General features: G+C 40.8%; 2 protein-coding genes across 4 annotated transcripts in view; one reads left to right on the plus strand and one right to left on the minus strand.

Annotated features, from left to right (window-relative positions):
• The window catches only part of xpo5 (exportin 5), a 101999-nt gene that overhangs the window by 69639 nt on the left and 11717 nt on the right, over nucleotides 1–20643 (minus strand). For all 3 annotated transcript variants that reach the window (XM_072580593.1, XM_072580596.1, XM_072580595.1), the window contains exon 2: nucleotides 341–462. In XM_072580593.1, coding sequence (XP_072436694.1) covers nucleotides 341–462 — 122 coding nt within the window. The remainder of the gene's footprint in view (nucleotides 1–340; nucleotides 463–20643) is intronic.
• The window catches only part of LOC140482875 (apoptosis-stimulating of p53 protein 2-like), a 170914-nt gene that overhangs the window by 3160 nt on the left and 147111 nt on the right, over nucleotides 1–20643 (plus strand). The window lies entirely within an intron of this gene.

Below are 20643 nucleotides of genomic sequence, written 5' to 3' on the forward strand. Positions count from 1 at the left end.
ACATCCCAGGTAGTAGGATGTAGAAGTCAGAGCTCACCAGATTTTTGAGCGTTGCTTTTTTACATGATCTGAGGCAAGTATCACTCACCATTGACTAAAGTTTTGAAACCCATGGCCATCACTAGGTTCCACTGAAAGATGAATGTGTCAGTGCTCATTCAAATAAATGCACACAATACAACTAATAGATAAGATTTCATAAAATTTCAAATTTACAATTGCACAAGGTCCTTAGTTGTACTATACTTTGTACATAGTATTAATAGTATGATATAATTAATAATTGGTTCAATAGCATTAATAGTCTACAGGATATTAACCACGCAAGAAAAAAACTCACTTTATAGAATGCTCCAGAATCTGAAGGCCAAAGTGGCGGACAATTCCAGTATTATTTTTCTCAGCCAAACGTAGCCCACACTGCACTGTGTGTGGACATTTCTCCTTAAACTCTTCACAAAACTGCAGCATTAAGAGAAATATACATCAATTCAGTATGCTGGTATAATGTCACCAACCTTACTTTAGAGAATTTTTTTCCAGCAATAGAAACAATCACAAGTCAAATGAATGCAGTAAATCTCTCAGCAAGCCATTTTAAAATCGAAAAACGACTGCGATCATATATCACACTGAATGCGGAAAATACCAGGATGGCAATTCTAAACTGACACTCCGGCTCAATGTATGTTTAGCCCATGTTAGCATGACAAAAGACTCCATCCACCCAGAGGAACATCAAGGTTATGTCACTAATGGCAGTGTGTATATGCACCACACTGGAATAGGAAGTTTGTGCACTTAATATCACTGTCATGGACCTAATTGTACTACCCTACTCATCAGTTGCTCAGTGAGTAGGGCAGCAGGTGATCCAGCAAAATCCCTTCCTGAACATTTCTCTGGGTCTGTAGCTTTATAAATAAGTTTCATGTGAATAGGGCTATGACACCAATTAAAAACTTTTGTGTATTAAATTGATATGCTACGAAATTGCTCTATGTTTTCATGATTCCTTATATCTAAAAACTAGACATTATAAAGTTATGCTGTGTAAACCATTATACAGGTCTGTCACGTTACTTCATAGATATTGCGATATTGTGACTGCATGAGTGGTGAATGCGACCTCTGCAGTTGCGGCAAATGTCGGCAATAAACTACAACTGAAGTACAATTACATGCTGTTTTGTTGTTTACAGAACCACAAGTGAAAAGCTTGTTTGAACCTTTGCTAATCTTAATTTTGATAGAACTGCAGCTATTCATGCAAGAAACTGTTGTAATTCATCCCTCAATTAGCAATGCAAACAGGACTGTTTAACCTTACCCTTCATACTCAATGATATATGCAGTGCAAATTACAACTAATGTCCATTATTCATTGACTTTGTTGATGAAGAATCATGTGCAAATAATTCGACTCACATGAATTAGCTGGGTGACTGGGTAATTAGTTAACAGATTAAGGTTACATCTTGTTAATAGACCTGTTAAATGAAAATAACTGTCTTGCTTCATACCTCACCACCTGGCTTAGATCTATTTAACATAAACAGAAAATGGGTGCCTAAAAATGAAGATTGGAAACAGAAAAGAATTACTTTTCAGACAAATGACTATAATTGAAGCTACTCTTTAGAATGGCTGAAAACACAAAGGCCTCAGGATAGAATTTTCTACCTATGTTCTTTGAATTTAAGCGCTATGACCAATGGGAGAAATTTAAATAGACATTATGGAGATGGGTTACATCCTTACCAAAGATGATTCTTGCCTTTGCAATGTCACTTTCTATCAATAGCAGGATGGATGCAAACTAATTTGAAAGCTTGAGAATTCAATTTGGCATGGAGGAACGTTTGGATGATCTATTAAGCCTTTTAGATAAAAGGTTTCAGATGCATATGGTCAGCCATTGACCAATTTAGAAAGATGGATGGATATTCTACAGATTATATAATCTTGGCCTGTTTTAATTTTATGATATAAAGTGTATTTACAAATTCCTGGTTCAATGATGAGCTTTCAATTTATTGCCCAGTACCTGGTGTTAACTGGAGCAAAATTCTCAAATATTTTTGATCAAATTCCTTGGCTTTGGGGGGAAAAAATTCTCTCGTTATTTTCTGGATTTTTATAGTACAAATGGGGCATTCAGTAATGTCACAAAAAACAGAGCATTCAACATTCCTAGAATTTCAAGATCAATCAGACATGGGAAACAGATATCAACACAACGGAAGAACCACAGACAAGAGGATGGAGATCTTTTTGGCAGATCTGGCTGGTGCCAGGAATGGAGTAAAAATGGAAGCAGTAATGCCTGGGCAATTACAAAGAGATGTTTCAGTTGTGATTTGAAATGTCATCATGCAGTAAATGGCCCAAATTGGAAGAAGTGTCTGAGGCAATCCACAAGAGGAAAGACCTGGAAAAAGAGAAAGAACATTGATCAGCCCTGGGGATATGTCCAAAAAAGCTTCAGTGTGGAACAAGAGTATTAGTCATAAAATCATGAATTGCTCTGTGGTGTAGTGTTTACACATCCACAGTATGGGAATATGGGACTGGAATACCATAGCTATTATGGAAACATGGCTAAAACAGTGCTCCTGTTTACTCCTACAGTCTAAAAATGCGCAGGTTAGATTGACTGGCAGTGCGAAATTTGGGGTTACAGCAATAGAAGAGTGATCTGTTAAGATGCTCGTTGGAGAGTACTGGGTCAATGGAAAGATTCTTGGTAGTGTGGATGTGCAGAGGGATCTTGGGGTCCATGGGTATGATCCCTGAAAGTTGCCACCCAGGTGAATAGTGCTGTTAAGAAGGCATACGGTGTGTTAGGTTTCATTGGTAGAGGGATTGAGTTCCGGAACTGCAATATCATGCTCCAACTATACAAAACGCTAGTGCGGCCACACTTGGAATATTGTGCACAGTTCTGGTCCCCCCATTACAGGAAGGCTGTGGAAGCATTATAAAAAGTGCAGAGGAGATTTACCAGGATGTTGTCTGGTCTGGAGGGAAGGTCTTATGAAGAAATGCTGAGAGACTTGGGTCTGTTCTCATTGGAAAGGAGGTGGCTAAGGGGGGGGGCGGAATTTGATAGAGACATACAAGATGATCAAAGAATTAGATAGGGGAGATAGTGAAAGACTTTTTCCTAGGATGATGACGTCAGCTTGTTCGAGAGGGCATAACTACAAATTGAGGGGTGATAGATTTAGGACAGATGTCAGAGGCAGGTTCTTTACGCAGAGAGTGGTAAGGGTGTGGAATGCCCTACCTGCTAATGTAGTCAACTCAGCCACATTAGGGAGATTTAACCAACCCTTAGATAAGCACATGGATGATTTTGGGATAGTGTAGGGGGACGAGCTGAGAATAGTTCACAGGTTGGCGCAACGTCGAGGGCCAAAGGGCCTGTTCTGCACTGTATTGTTCTATGTTCTATTAAGCTCAATTCGTTTTGCTCATAACCAATATGAGAGCATCAACTTGGAAATAACTTAGCAACTCCAGTATTTCAGTATGATTCAGTCTGCACTTCACCCACTTGAAGGCATGCTAAATATCAGTGGTGATGACATTCTCATCTACAAAATCTGCAAGAATGCAACCTCATACTGAGCAAGTACTTGTTTTTATTCAATTAAAGCAGAATCGAATTAAATGGTCGCATTTAACAGTGCAGGAATATCTCACGACCAATGGAAGTACAATCTGCTACAGTGTGGCAAATTCTGAGCACACTATATCTGCTCAGACTCATTGTACGATGTAATCACTTCATTCCTGACATTATTACATTTAGCTTCTCTACACAATCTGACAGAAGGAACCAGGTCAGCAAACTACAACAAATCAAAATCAGTCATCAAGTTGTAAAAACACTGACCTCAACCAAAAAAAAACTTAGACCAAAAGATATAGGAATAAAAAAATGCCATTCAGCCCTTAGAGTTTACTCTGCCATTCAAAGAGACCATGGCTGATCTGACAATCAGAAACTTAAATTTGCTGTCATATCCCCAAAACCTTGCATCCTTCTGCCCAATTCAGCTTTGGATACACTTTACGACCCAATCTCGATAGCCCTCTGCATTTTAAAAATTTCACAGATTACTCTGAGATTATTCCCTTTGGTCCTAAACTCTCTCACAGGGGGAAAACACCTTTTCTGCATTTTTCCTGTCAGCTCCCAAAAGAATCAATAAAGTTACCTCACATTCTTGAAGGGCTTAGGCCGGAAACGTCGATTCTCCTGCTCCTGGATGCTGCTTGACCCACTGTGCTTTTCCAGTGCCACACTTTTTGACTCACTTTTCTAAACTCCAATGAGTACAAGCCCAACTTACTGAAAATCTCATTGACTGCACATCCCACCATACCCAGCATTAAATTTGTGAACTTTCTCAAGACTATCCCCAATACAAATACATATTTCCTTAAATAAACGGGTTCAAAACTGTTCAGTGTTCCAACTATGGTCTGACCAGTGCCTTGTATAGCTTTAGCATAACGTCCCCATTTTTAGATTCCACTCCTTGTGGAATAAAGACGAACATTCCATTTGGCTTTCCTATTAGCTGCTAAACTTGGAAACCAGCATTTTGTGATTTATGGGCGTGTAATCTTTCTGTGCTGCAGTTTACTGGCCTGTAAATTGATATTCATCTCTTGTACTCTTCTTGCCAAAGTGCATAATCTTACATTTTCCCATAATACACTCCATCTGTCAAGTTTTTTGCCACTCAACCTATTTCAATTCATTGTATCATTCGCAGAAACTTGCCCTGCCACCTATTTTTTTTTCAGATGCTACGACAATGGATGAATGGTCACCATGCAACAATCGCTAGACAGGAATGTTCCCTCACAGTCAGGGAACACTTTAGCGGTCAAAAGCATTCAGCCTCTGAGCTATGAGTAAGTGTCCTCCAAGATGGCCTTTGAGATACACAACAATGCAGAATCATCAAGCAGAAACTGATACAAAGTTCCATACCCATGAAGGCAGCCTCAACCGTGATCTTGGGTTCATGTTGTGCTACATGTGGTGACAACACACTGTTTTGTATCTGTAAATTCTTCCTTACCGTCCTGTTTTGACGTCATCACCTTGATGACTTGTTATGACCGCTCTACCTTATTTAGTTTGTACAGTTTTGGATTACTTGTCACTTTTGTTAGACCCTAGTCAGGCGACTCATACCTATCATATGGTTCCAGTCATTCAGTTTGTCTCCAGAACTACCTTACTTCCAATTTTTTGTAATTATTGTTCTACCTCATTTAATCCGATTATAGATCGTCCTTTTGCTTGTTATTCAGTTGTTAATAATTTACTCACCATTTAACACTCTTGGTCACCTGCAGAAACTTATTATTCGACACTCCACACACCATTTGTATGATTTTTTTTATCTCTCTGCCTATAAATTCTGTATCTATAGGCTCTTGTCTCTTACTACACCTGACAAAGGGGCTGCGCTCTGAAAGCTTGTGATGTCAAATAAACCTGTTGCACTATAACCTGGTGTCGTGAGCCTTCTGAATTTATCCACCCCAGTCCAATACTGGCACCTCCATATCATGGCTACCCATTTTTATGACATCCACAAACTTGTTATAGCACATTTACCATCTTCATCCAAGTCATTAACATGTATTATAAGCATTTGTAGCTTGTGGCACTCTGCTATTTGCTTCTTTAATCTCACTTGTTTGTATTAGCTGACCAATTTTCTATCCATGCAAATAGCTACCCTCAATATTTCAGGAGGTTAGGGGAGATCATGGCCTAGTTGCATTATCGAGACTATCAATCAGAAACTGTTCTGGGGACCAAGGTTCAAATCCCACCAAGGCAAATGACACAAAATTAATAAAATTAAAAATATCTGGAATTAACAATCTACTGATGATCATGAAACCATTATCAATTGTTGAAAAAACCATCTGGACCGACACCTGGCTCCAGACCCATAGTAATAGGGTTGACCTATAATTTCCATCTGAAATGGCCGAGGAAGCCTCTCATTTGTAGCAATTACAACAAAGTCTCAAATGAATGAAACCAGAAGGATTACCTGGCATCAACCTAGGCATGGAAAAAGACAATGCCAGAAACAGTCCTGTCAACTTTGGAAACACCCCCTTACTAACAGTTGGGGACTATAGGCAAAATTGGGAGAGCTGTCTCCCCAACTTGTCAAACAACAACCTACCAAGTCATACTCAAGCAATCATACCAATAAGCAATGTCCCAGACATCATCATCACTATACCTAGATACATCCTGTCCCACCCAGGACACACCCAGCATACGTGATGGCACAATAGTATAAAGTTGGGAGGGAGCAACCCTGGAGTCCTCAAAACTGACTCTGGACTCCAAGTTTCATGGCATCAGGTTAAGTACGGGCAAGGAAACCTCCTGCTGATTACCACGTACCGTCCTCCCTCAGATGTTCAATCAATAGTCGTCCATCTCAAGCAACACTTGGAGGGAGCACAGAATTTCAAAGTCCACCAATGGGGGGGCGGGGGCAATGTTTTTCACAAGGAGGATGGCGAGTGCCTGGAACAGGCTGCCAGAGGTGGTGGTGGAAGCGAGCCCAATTTTATCATTAGAGAAACATTTGGACAGGTCCATGGACAGCATAGGTTGAGAGAGATATGGAGATATGGATAAGTAAATGGGACTGATTTAATTGTGAAAACTGGCGGCATGGACAAGTTGGGCCAAAAGGCCTGATTCCATGCCATAAAACTGAGTTGGAGGGGCTTGACACTAACATTGATCAAGCTGATGAGGTCCTAAAAGACATAGCTGCTAGGCGTGTCTATGGCAAGTGGCGAAGGAACCAACAAAAGGAGAGGACAACTTGAACGCATCCGTGCCACTCGGACGGCTACAGTTTCATCTCGTCATGACAGTACTCGTAAGTGACCACTACACAGTTCTTGTGAATACAAAATGAAAGTGCCATAAAACACAATGGACAACCACCATGCTAAATAGGACAGACTTCGAGCACATTTAGCAACTCAAAGTTGGACATTCATGAGGCAGAGCATAACTTTCTTCAACACAACCTGTAATCTCATGGCTCAGCATATCCCCCACTCAACCATCATTAAATAAGACCATAAGACATAGGAGTGGAAGTAAGGTCATTTGGCCAAGTGAGTCCACTCTGCCATTCAATCATGGCTGATGGGCATTTCAACACCACGTATCTACACTCTCCCTGTATCCTTACATTCCTTGCGAGATTAAGAATTTATCATCATCTCTGCCTTGAGGACATTTAACGTCCCAGCCTCCACTGCGCTCCAATGAATTCCACAGGCCCACGGCTCGCTGGCTGAAGAAATGTCTCCTCATTTCCATTTTAAATTGATCTCCTCTAATTCTAAGGCTGTGCCCACGGGTCTTCGTATCCCCACCGAACTGAAACAAATTCCCAGCATCTAAACCTTTCTCAGCCATGCATTATCTCATAAGTTTCTATTAGATCTCCCCTCATCCTTCTAAACTCTAATGACTACAATCCCAGGATCCTCAGCTGTTCATCACATGCCAGAAGTAGCACCAGGTATACCCGAAAATGAGATGTCAATTTGGTGAAGCTACCAAGCAGGATAACTTGTATGTCAAGCAGCATAAGCAGCGAGTGATAGACAGAGCTAAGAGATCTCAACCAGCAGAATTGATCAAACCTCTGCAGCCCTGCCAAACTGTCCACTGGAGGAGGCAGCTCCACAAGTATCCCCATCCTCAATGATGGAAGAGCTCAATATATGAGAATAAAAAAGACGAGGCTGAAGCATTCGCAGTAATCTTCAGCCAAAAATGCTGAATGGAAGATTCAACTCAGCCTTCTCCAGTGTCCCCAGGATTACAGATACCAATCTTCAGCCAATTCAATTCACTCCATGTGATATCAATAACCAGTCGAAGACACTGGATACTGCAAAGGCTATGGGCCCTGACAGCATTTGAACAGTCCATGCTCAAATGCAACAAGATCTGGACAATATCCAGACTTGGAACGACAATTGGCAGGTAACATTCATACCACAAATGCCAGACTATGACTATCACCAATAACTCACAATCGAACCATGGCCCCTTGACATTTAATGGCGTTACCATCACGGAAATCCCGACTTTCAACATCCTAGGATGTATCATTGACCAGAAGCTCAACTGGACTTGCCAGAAACAGTGGCTCCAAGAATGGGTCAGACGCTAGGAACACTGCGTTAACTCACCTGCTGACTCCCAAAACCTATCCATCATCTACAAAGCACAAGTCAGGAGTGTGATGACATACTGCCCATTTGCCTGAATGGGGGTACCTCTAACAACATGCAAGAAGCTCGGCACCATCCAGGACAAAACAGCCTGCTTGGTTGGCACCACATTCACAAGCATCCATTCCCTCCACCACCAATGCTCTGTAGCAGCAGTGTGTACTATCTACAAGTTGCACTGCAGAAATTCAAAGATCCTCAGACAGCACCTTCCAAACCCACAACCACTTTCATAAAGAAGAACTAGGGCAGCAGATATATGAGAATGCCACCACCTTCAAGTTCCCCTCCAAGCCACTCACTATCCTCACTTGGAAAGAGGTCACCATTCCTTGACTGTCGCCAGGTGAAAATTGTGGGATCGTGTTCAAATAACAACCAAAATCACTGAGTGGTGAAAATAGCCTCTTTTATTCAGCAACCACAAGTTTGAGGCAGAAATAGGATCCCAAAATCAGTTTTTACAGCAGCCTATTTATGTAAAGTTCTTACATGTATACGATGTCACATTGCATATTATAGATAAAACAAAGGCTTGAGGGACTTCTGCCCTGGGAGACAGGAAATGGGTGAAAACATGTGCTACTTCTGATGGAATTAAATGTGTCTGTCCACTCTGCTTGTATAATTAAGAGATATTAGTCTTTTTGTCTTTTAAATTAGTAAAATGTTAATAAAAAAAACAAGCCCTAAATGCTCCAAAATTAAAAATGATACATTAACTTAGAAGAATAAAGGACATTAAACAGATGATGGCGTCTGGGTTGTAAGATTTGTTTACTATTTGCAGGTGAGAGTTTCAGGAGAAAGTGAGGATTGCAGATGCTGGAGACCAGAATTGATAAGTGTGGTGATGTGAGTTTCATTCAATTTCATTAAAGTGCTGTTTGACAGTTTCTTAAAGGGATAACAGCCCAGTTAAAAAAGGTATCTGGGAAGTACATACTAACTGGGGAAAATCTTTGTTGTTCTGTAATCTATTCAGGTCCGAGACATGGTTGGTAAGGGCTAATTAATATTACAAGCTGTTGGATATATGATGGCAGGTATGGTATTGTTATCAATATGCTACACTTACTCAGGAGGTAGATAGGCCTAAACACTTGCTTATGTCACAAAGGCCAAAAAGAACTGAAGATGTAGTGAGTAGAGTGGGTTCTTTCTTGATCATATATTTTTAGAGATATGTCTCTTGATTAAACTTACAATACAAGCCATAACTATTCTCTTAACCTGGGGCAGTGTTTGTAGAGAAATAAGACGGTGTTAATTTCTGGGTCTGTAGATTGTGAAGGAACAAAAATGGCCTTTAATCGAATGATATGTACTTCTGGTCAGATGTGGGAGTTTAAAGAGAGTTTAAGGATTACTGTGGATTAAATCTGCCATAAACGCTGTTGGCTGTGAATCTTATCAGATTGAATGGATCAGTTGGAGAGACAGTTAGAAGCAATGGGGAATTTGCAACAGCAACAGTATGTGATGGATGGCAGTTACAGGAGAGGGGAGTCTCAGATACAGTCACATAGATGGGTTAATTCCAGGAAAGGTAAGAGAGGTAGGCAGCTAGTGCAGGAGTCTTCTGTGGCTATCCCCATTTCAAACAGGTATGCAGTTTTGGAAAATGTAGGGGGTGATGGATTCTCAGGGGAATGTAGCACGAACAGCCAAGTTTCTGGTATTTGAGACTGACTCTAATGCAAAGAGGGGTCCGTCAGGTTCCAAGAGATCAATTGTTAGGGGATTCTCTAGTCAGAGGTACGTTTCTGTGGCCAGCAGCGAAAAGGCAGAATGGTGTGTTGCTTCCCTGGTGCCAGGATCAAGGATGTCTCAGAGAGGGTGCAGAACGTTCTCACGGGGGAAAGAGGGGCCAGCAAGAGATCATTGTCCACATTGGAAACAACGACATAGGAAGGGAAAAGGTTGAGATTCTGAAGGGAGATTTCAGAGAGTTAGGCAGAAATTTAAAAAGGAGGTCCTCGAGAGTAGTCATATCTGGATTACTCCCGGTGCAATGAGCTAGTGAGGGCAGGAATAGGAGGATAGAGCAGATGAATGCATGGCTGAGGAGCAGGTGTATGGGAGAAGGATTCACATTTTTGAATCATTGGAATCTCTTTAATCTCTTTTGGGGTAGAAGTGACCTTGACAAGAAGAACGGATTGCACCTAAAGTGGAAGGGGACTAATATACTGGCAGGGAGATTTGCTAGAACTGCTTGAGAGGATTTAATCCAGTAAGGTGGGGGGGTACCCAGGGACATAGTGAGGAAAGAGATCGATCTGAGACTGGTACAGTTGAGAGCAGAAGCGAGTCAAACAGTCAGGGCAGGCAGGGACAAGGTAGGACTAATAAATTAAACTGCATTTATTTCAATGCAAGGGGCCTAACAGGGAAGGCAGATGAACTCAGGGCATGGTTAGGAACATGGGACTGGGATATCATAGCAATTACAGAAACATGGCTCAGGGATGGGCAGGACTGGCAGCTTCATGTTCCAGGATACAAATGCTACAGGAAGGATAGAAAAGGAGGCAAGAGAGGGGGTGGGGGTGGTATTTTTGATAAGGGATAGCATTACAGCTGTGCTGAGGGAGGATATTCCTGGAAATACATTCAGGGAAGTTATTTGGGTGGAACTGAGAAATAAGAAAGGGATGATCACCTTATTGGGATTGTATTATAGACCCCACAATAGTCAGAGGGAAATTGAGAAACAAACTTGTGAGGAGACCTCAGCTGTCTGTAAGAATAATAGGGTATTATGGTAGGGGGTTTTAACTTTCCAAACATCGACTGGGACTGCCATAGTGTTAAGGGTTTAGATGGAGAGGAATTTGTTCAGTGTGTACAAGACAATTTTCTGATTCAGTATGTGGATGTACCTACTAGAGAAGGTGCAAAACTTGACCTACTCTTGGGAAATAAGGCAGGGCTGGTGACTGAGCTGTCAGTGGGGGAGCACTTTGGGGCCAGCTAACATAATTCTATTAGATTTCAAATAATGATGGAAAAGGATAGATCAGATCTAAAAGTTGAAGTTCTAAATTGGAGAAAGGCTAAGAACTTTCAAAAGCTGATTGGGGACAGATGTTCGCAGGTAAAGGTACAGCTGAAAAAGGGGCAGCCTTCAGAAATGAGATAACAAGAATCCAGAGAAACTATATTCCTGTTAGGGTGAAAGGAAAGGCTGGTAGGTAAAGGGAATGCTGGATGACTAAAGAGATTGAGGGTTTGGTTAAAGAAAAAGAAGGAAGCACATGTCAGGTACAGACAGGATAGATCGAGTGAATCCTTAGAAGAGTATAAAGCCAGTAGTAGTATATTTAACAGGGAAATCAGGAGGGCAAAACAGGGACATGGGATAGCTTTGGCAAATAGAATTAAGGAGAATCCAAAGACTTTTACAAATACATTAAGGACAAAAGGGTAACTAGGGAGAGAATAGGGTCCCTCAAAGATCAGCAAGGCGGCCTTTATGTGGAGCTGCAGAAAATGGGGGAGATACTAAATGAGTATTTTGCATCGGTATTTACTGTGGAAGAGGTTATGGAAGATATAGACTGTAGTGAAATAGATGGTGACATCTTGCAAAATGTCCATATTACAGAGGAGGAAGTGCTGAATGTCTTGAAATGGGTGAAGGTGGATAAATCCCCACGACCTGATCAGGTGTACCCTAGAACGCTGTGGGAAGCTAGAGAAGTAATTGCTGGTGCGTCTTGCCGAGTTATTTGTCTCATCGATAATCATAGGTGAGGTGCCAGAAGACTGGAAGCTGGCTCGCATGTTGCCACTGTTTAAGAAGGGTGGTAAGGACAAGCTAGTGAACTACAGACCAGTGAGCCTGACGTTGGTGGTGGGCAATTGTTGAAGGGAATCCTGAGGGACAGGATGTACATGTATTTGGAAAGGCAAGGACTGATTAGGGCTAGTCAACATGGCTTTGTGTGTGGGAAATCATGTCTCACAATCTTGATTGAGTTTTTTGAGGAAGTAACAAGGAGGATTGATGAGGGCACAGCAGTAGATGACAGAGTCAGAGAAGCACAACATGGAAACAGATCCTTCGGTCCAACCTGTCCATGCTGACCAGATATCCCAACCCAATTTAGTCCCACCTGCCAGCACCGGCCCATATCCCTCCAAACCCTTCCTATTCATATACCTATCCAAATGCCTCTGAAATGTTGCAATTGTACCAGCCTTCACCACATCTTCTGGCAGCTCATTCCATACACTTACCACCCTCTGCGTGCCATATCGATGTGATCTATATGGACCTCAGTAGGGCATTCGACAAGGTTCCCCATGTGAGCTTAGATCTCACGGAATACAGGGAGAACTAGCCATTTGGATACAGAACTGGCTCAAAGGTAGAAGACAGAGGGTGGTGGTGGAGGGTTGTTTTTCAGACTGGAGGCCTGTGACCAGTGGTGTGCCACAAGGATCAGTGCTGGGTCCACTACTTTTGTCATTTACATAAATGATTTGGATGCGAGCATAAGAGGTACAGTAAGTAAGTTTGCAGATGATACCAAAATCGGACGTGTAGTGGACAGCTAAAAGGGTTACCTCAGATTACAACAGGATCTGGACCAGATGGGCCGATGGGCTGAGAAGTGGCAGATGGAGTTTAATTCAGATAAATGCAAGGTGCTGCATTTTGGGAAAGCAAATCTTAGCAGGACTTATACACTTAATGGTAAGGTCCTAGGGAGTGTTGCTGAACAAAGAGACCTTGGAGTGCAGGTTCATAGCTCCTTGAAAGTGGAGTCGCAGGTAGATAGGATAGTGAAGAAGGCGTTTGGTATGATTTCCTTTATTGGTCAGAGAATTGAGTACAGGAGTTGGGAGGTCATGCTGTGGCTATACAGGACATTGGTTAGGCCACTGTTGGAATATTGCGTGCAATTCTGGTCTCCTTCCTATCGGAAAGATGTTGTCAAACTTGAAAGGATTCAGAAAAGATTTACAAGGATGTTGTCAGGGTTGGAGGATTTGAGCCATAGGGAAAGGCTGCACAGGCTGGGGCTGTTTTCCCTGGAGCATTGGAGGCTGAGGCGTGATCTTATAGAGGTTTACAAAATTATGAGGGGCATGGATAGAATAAATAGACAAAGTCTTTTCCCTGGAGTCAGGGAGTCCAGAACTAGAGAGCATAGGTTTAGGGTGAGAGGGGAAAGATATAAAAGAGATCTAAGGGGCAACGTTTTCATGCAGAGGGTGATACGTGTATGGAATGAGCTGCCAGAGGAAGTGGTGGAGGCTGGTACAATTGCAACATTTGAGATGCATTTGGATGGGTATATGAATAGGAAGGGTTTGGAGGGATATGGTCCGGGTGCTGGCAGGTAGGACTAGATTGGGTTGGGATATCTGGTGGCATGGACAGGTTGGACCAAAGGATCTGTTTCCATGCTGTACATCTCTATGATTCTATGTGAAAAGGTAGTAATGGTTGAAAGGGTTGCTTGAATTTGGTCTATCTTATGATAGTAAAATATACGACAGAACTGCAGTTTTATGAATGAATGAATGAATGAATGAAAGAAACCATGTTAAGAGTAAACAACAGGTTAGTAAAGGGTCATGAATGACTGAACAGGAACCCAGTATAAGTGAAGAAAGCAAGTGGTGAGCAAGTTAATAAAGATAATCTATAACACAATATCTCACACAAGGAATGCGCATTCATAATCTCTATAGCTTCTTTCTTCAAAAAGCCCTGAAAATCTTTGCACTGGCTGAGGCTACCATAAGGGACACTCCTCACCTCCCTTCCCCCCCCCCCCCAAACCAGGTCACCTGAGGTATGGTGACCCTCAGGTTACATCATCCCCAGCCACACCTCTCAGAGCAGCACGATGGGTAGTTTCCCTCGTTCTTTTGCTCTATTGATCATTATTCTGCTTATTCCCATCACTTCTCTTCAGTCCCTTGATGATTTAGTATTTATAGAATGCTGATAATGTGAAATTCATCAGGACGTATTTGTTCAGCTCCTCTGCCATTTCCCCAGCCTCGTTCTCAAAAGGGACCTGTGTCCACTTTGCCATCTTTCTCCCCATTGACGGACGTTTTTGCTGTTCATTTTTCTTCATTTGCCCTCATCTATTTGCTGCCTCTTGGTTATTTTTTGGTTATCTTTTGTCAGCTTTTAATCTTTATCACTTTGTATGGTTTTTTTCTTCTATCTTGCTGGTCACGGAGACAAGTCCAGCTGGCTTCAGCACAATTCTCAAGTAGAAGGACAAAGCAAATTAGCCAACAATTGTCAGGCCCATAAAACAAGGCTCCTGACCAACAGACAAAAGCACTCCCAATCACGTCAAGTGCTTTACACTTCCATTTCAACATGCATAATGGCAATTTTGAGGCAATAACCAATTGAAGGTCACTGGTAAGTCTGTACAACAATCTATACAACAAATAATGTTCAAAAATAACAGTGGATCATACTACAAGAGCTCTATTTTAAAATTAATACAGGCAAGTTCAACTGATCCAACTCATCTTTCATGTCATCCTTTGCCAACAATTGGGTGCTACTTAAGTTGGGGGAATAACTTGATGAACAACATCTTGACTGTGTAAATGTAAATGTGGTGCGAAAGTTGGATAAGTTAGACAATGGTGCAAAATTCCACCTGTATGAAATTTAAGGAATATAAACATGATTGCGAGAGCATGGTCGAAATACATTGCAAGATCATATATTTGAAGTGAGCTGCTTCCACATCTGAAGTGACATTACTAACTAACATCACTCCACAGCCGGAGAACATGTTCAAAATCTAACATGACAGCCATCAGGAGAAATTGTCAACATAATTACCTCCTTCAGGAAAAGATATGATTCCCAGGAATATACTAAATTGTGGAGCATAAACAATGAAATAGTGTTTATGATATCAAACAACACAACCAAATTCTTACATTCCTTCCAAGTTCACATTGATCTCGCTGTTACATCTGTTCCCTGTAACCACAATAGGGTTCCAGTTTCCGAAATAGTTACATGTACTTCACCTCGACTAAAGCAGTCAACCTAAAGTATGACCTGATTTTTGGACCATCCCTCAAGCGAGTGACAACGTTCCCCCATTCAATAGAAATGAGGTCAGTAAATTCAGAAACTACAAAATTTCATTCATTGAATAATACATTACACTACATTCAGAGCTAATGGAGAAATCAAGACTCACACACACTATGATAGCAGTGCTCCGTAACGACTGGGATCAAGTTTTTAAAATGTGTTGCACTATGTTGTTAACAATTACAGAGCAATTCCTCACTCAGTTCCACAAATGCTGCAAGCTACACTCATCTTCGCAGTTTATCCTCATGCCTTTCTCATGGGGTGGTCACAGCTTTGGGAGGCTGCACAAGGACTTATATTAGGACAGTGGGAAAAGAAGCGCAAGATGGAATACAATGTGGGAAAGTGTGAGGTTAGGCACTTTGCTGAGAAGAATAGATTCTATTCTCTTTTCTAATCAGGGAAAGGCTTTGGAAATATAAGTACAAAGGGACTTGGGAGTCCTACCTCAGGATTGCCTTAATGTTAACTTGCAGGTAGAGCTGAAGGTAAAGGAAAATGCAACATTCACATTTATTTCAAAAGGGCTCGAATACAGAAGAGGTGTACTGCTGAGGCTGTATGAGGCTATGGTCAGACTGTATTTAGAAAATTGTGTACGGTTTTCAAGGACCTATCCAAGGACAGACATGCTGGCCTATGGGAGGGTCCAGAGGAGATTTACAAGAATAATCCTGAGAATGAAAAGCTTGTCATTTGAGGAACGGGTGAAAACTCGATCTATACTCAATGGAGTATAGAGGGTGAGGGGGTACCTGACTGAAACTTACAGAAAACTGAGGGGCCTAGATAGAGTGGACTTGAAGAAAATACTTCCACTTGGAGAAGAGACTGGGACCTGAGGGCATAGCCTTAGAGTGAAGGGACTGACATGAGGAGGAATTTATTCTGTCAGAAGGTGGTGAATCTGTGGAACTCATTGCCACAAAAGACAGAAGAGGCCAAATCATTGCGCAAATTTAAGAAACAAAAAAAGTTTGGTTCTTGATTATTAAGTGGAACAAAACGTTACAGGGAGAAGACAGGAGAATAGGGCTGAGGAGCATATCAGCCATGCTCAAAAGCGGGGCAAACTCAATGTAGCTAATGACCTAATTGTGCTCACCTAAGTTGTGGCCCAGTGAAGCTAACAATCAACATATGCACAAATGCAATCAGAGGGCAGAAAAGCTCATTGAAAACAAATGCAAAACAAAATATAAAATTCAGAGCCACACTACTAAAGCCAGGTGACAGAGCATTTGTGAAACTTGATGCTCATGTTCAGAAGCAAACAAGGACGCATGGCATCCAATTATTCCTGTGAACAATATGAAAAGGATCATTATTGAATGTAGTTTGAAAGAAAAAAAAATCCACACAACTTTCCACTATTTTAAAGCATTTAAACAAAATATGTGCTGAATTTGATCCAGATATTTGTTTTTCATATGCAGAGCACATTAAGTGAAACATTGTTTTCAGTGCACACCAGTACCAACTGAACAGTAGCAGGTAATGCAAACATTATAGAAAGGGAGAAAATTATAATCATCAATAGGGATAAAGTATGGAACAACCATTGGAATTTAAGACAGGAAATTCCTTAGGGCCCAAATGACTATAAGATCTTAAAAGGAAGTGGCAGCAGATATAATGGACTCATTGATTATAATATTCCAAAATTTAAGTTGCAGGAAAGGTTCCAGTGGATTAGAAAAGTGCTTTATCAAATCCTTATTCAAAAGCGGAATAACAAAGTTGGAAACTGTAGGCCAGTTTGTTTAACATACGTCATTAGGAAATTGTTAGAATCCATCACAAAGTAATAACAGAATATTTGCTAAGTCAAAATACAATCCGGAGGTAGCGTGGTTTTATGAAGGGTAAATCATACTTGTTAGATATTTTTAAAGATGTAACAAGCAACGTGGATAGTGGGGATCCTGTAGATGTCGTACATCTGAACTTTCAGAGGCATTTGATTAGGTGTCACACAAAGTGAATACAGAAGATAAGATCACATTAAGTTAGGGGTAATGTATTGGCACGGATTGAAGATTAACAAACAAATAGAAGAGTGTGAGTCAGGTTAAATGGGTCTTTCTCAGATTGACAACAACAGTGAAGTGCCACACGCGGCACGTTGGGCGGCACGGTGGCACAGTGGTTAGCACTGCTGCCTCGCAGCGCCGGAGACCCGGGTCAATTCCCGCCTCAGGCGACTGACTGTGTGGAGTTTGCACGTTCTCCCCGTGTCTGCGTGGGTTTCCTCCGGGTGCTCCGGTTTCCTCCCACAGTCCAAAGATGTGCAGGTCAGGTGAATTGGCCGTGCTAAGTTGTCCGTAGTGTTAGGTAAGGGGTAGATGTAGATGTAGGGGTATGGGTGGGTTACGCTTTGGCGGGGTGGTGTGGACTTGTTGGGCCGAAGGGCCTGTTTCCACACTGTAAGTAATCTAATCTAATCTAATCACGCCTCAACTCTTCACAATCTACATTAATGATTTGAATGGAGAGATACAAAGTACTACTGACAAATTTGCAGGCAACACTGAAACAGATGGAAAAGTAAGCTGCAAGAATAATTAAGAAATTCACCAAGGACACAAAGGTTATATGCACAGATCGAAATTGGCAGATGCAGATTAACATGAATAAGTCAGAGGGTGTCCATTTTGATCAGAGGAATAGAAAGGCAACTTACTATTAAGGGCAACTTCAGAATGCTTCAGTGCAGAGGGATTTTGGTGTCCTCCTGCATGAATTGCAGGAAACTTGCTGGTACAACTGGTAATAAGAAAAGCAAAAGGAAATTTGGCATTTATTGCAACAGAAATAAAGTATAAAGGAGGGAGTTACACTGCACCTACACAAGCCATTACCGAGAACAGATCTGGAGCACTGCATGCAAATTTGGTCCCCTTGAGATAGGATGTACTTGTATCGGAAGCAGTTTTAGTGAAGGTTGATTCAAGAAATAAGCGATTTTTCTTTTCAAGAAAGATTAAACAGTTCAGGCCTATATTCACTGGAGTTTAGAAGAATGAGATCTGGTTGAGGTATACAAGATGCTAAAAGAGACCGACAAAGTAGACAGGGAGACAATGTTTTCTCATGTGTTCTTTACTTGCAAACTTGAACAATAAGTTTAGTTTGAGGATAAAGGGGAACAGATTTAAAACAGATGAGGAGAAATTACTTCTCTGAAAAGGATTGGAACCAAAGTGAGATGGATGTTGGGGCATTCAGAAAATTTGGGAAGATAGACAGATTTTTAATTAGTAATGGATTTAAATGTTATAAAGACTGGGCAGGAAAATGGAGTTAAGGCTAAAATGAGATTAGCAAGGATCGCAAATGCAGAACAGGCTTGAAGGGTTGAATTGCCTATGAAGGGTTGAATTGCCTACTCCTGTTACTGGATCTTAAAAACATATGCAGTATCATATTGTTATTTACTTGAGAGAAAAATGTGCACACACCATGAAGTCACAAAACTACTTTCAGTTGGTGAGAAAAGTGTTTCATTGTGCATGATCAAGCGAAAAGTCCACACCACTTTTGTTCTTTATCAAAAAAGCTGTTTCTATGCAAGTGGCAGTGAACTCTTGCTGAAAGAAAAGGTGAAAAATATTCATTAAATTCAAGAGTCAATTTAATTACAATTTATTGTCAGTACAGAAATTCATTCAGGTACATTACTTGTTCATTAAAAATTACAAGCAAATGAATCATAACAAAGTAAAAATTATCCCATCACAGAACTATTTTGGAACACTTAAATAGTTGACAGTTTAAAATCAACAAGTCTTATCACGCATCAGAGCTTCATACATTCAAACCCTTAATAAAAGCGGTTAAAATGGAGGCCATGAAGCAGTGCAAGAACACACATTTTCTGCTTTTAAGAAATGTACCCTTTTCCCCGAATGAATCCAACAGTCGCACTTCGACAGGAGGTAATTCTCATGGTCATAACATATTTTACTTTCACTAAGGTTCTTCAAATATAGATCAAAATAGATCTGCTCAAACACCTTTCCAAACTGTTTCAATCATGCTTGTAATCTTGAAGAGTATACTTTTCAGACATCATCAGGATGGATATCCAAAAAGAATAGTATTCCTCAACTATAGCCAAGTAGGACCCACAATCAGGAATCCTTACCTGATTGTGGGTTCTACTTGAAAAGATTTTAACTTTCTGAAGTTGGACCAAATATATTTCTTGGCCACCAAATCTTTGCACTGCTCCCTCAAATTCAACTTATCTAGTTTGATACAAAGATACATACAGATTAACATTTCAATCTTTATGTCATGAAACTTGATGGAACATCATGAATGGACTTTTTCCTCAAGTCTATTATTCCTTGATATTCCATAACAAAATAAAATTCAAAAAACTATAAACTTAAACAACAAAAAATGTCTGCACCATTTTACAAACTAAGTGCCGATGATCATCTTGTTTATTCCTGATGAGGTCCAGATGCATTATATTGTCCGCAAACTTCTCAGATCGACAATTAACCATTCATATTGAGAATGAAAAGCAAGCTAAGAAGTACACAATTGCTGATGAGATGCAGCATTCTTAATGTGGGCTAAATGCTCAATACAATAATTGTTGGGTCTTCTTGTGAAAGAAATCATTGATGTAGAGTTGGATTGTCATCAAAGTTTCTCGTTTAAATTCTTCAACAAATTTGATTGGTTGCATGCTTTCAAAAGCTGACAAGAAATCCAAGAGGTGGCACAAGAATGTTTGCCTAATCTATCCAAATACTGTTGGCTCAAACCAATCAAGCAGATTAAGTTGAATATTCAAAGTTATTTTTCATTTTATTGGTTGCATTGTTTATACTTTTGAAAACAAACCACTGAAACAAATCCACAACATAAATAGTTTGTTCTGGAAATTTGAATATTCTATTGACTCAAGGGCAATATGATCAGCCTCATTTACCAAGAGGGCATTGCCCTTAACAAATGAATAATACCAAAGTTCAGCCATGACAACATCTAATCGGTTATTTCCTCAAGTTGTTTTATGATCACCTCAGACCAACTCAAGGAGCTGTGTCCTTCAGGCTTGGATACCACAACATCAAGGTTCTCTATCCTGGGCACATTTTGCACCTGTTGTTAAGTTTACTACTAAAACTCGATATGGAGATATGTCTCCCCCACCCAACACAAAATCTGGATTTCTTGGTTTTACCTTCAGC

This window comes from Chiloscyllium punctatum, chromosome 11 (assembly GCF_047496795.1).
Source record: "Chiloscyllium punctatum isolate Juve2018m chromosome 11, sChiPun1.3, whole genome shotgun sequence".
Lineage (NCBI taxonomy): Eukaryota > Metazoa > Chordata > Chondrichthyes > Orectolobiformes > Hemiscylliidae > Chiloscyllium > Chiloscyllium punctatum.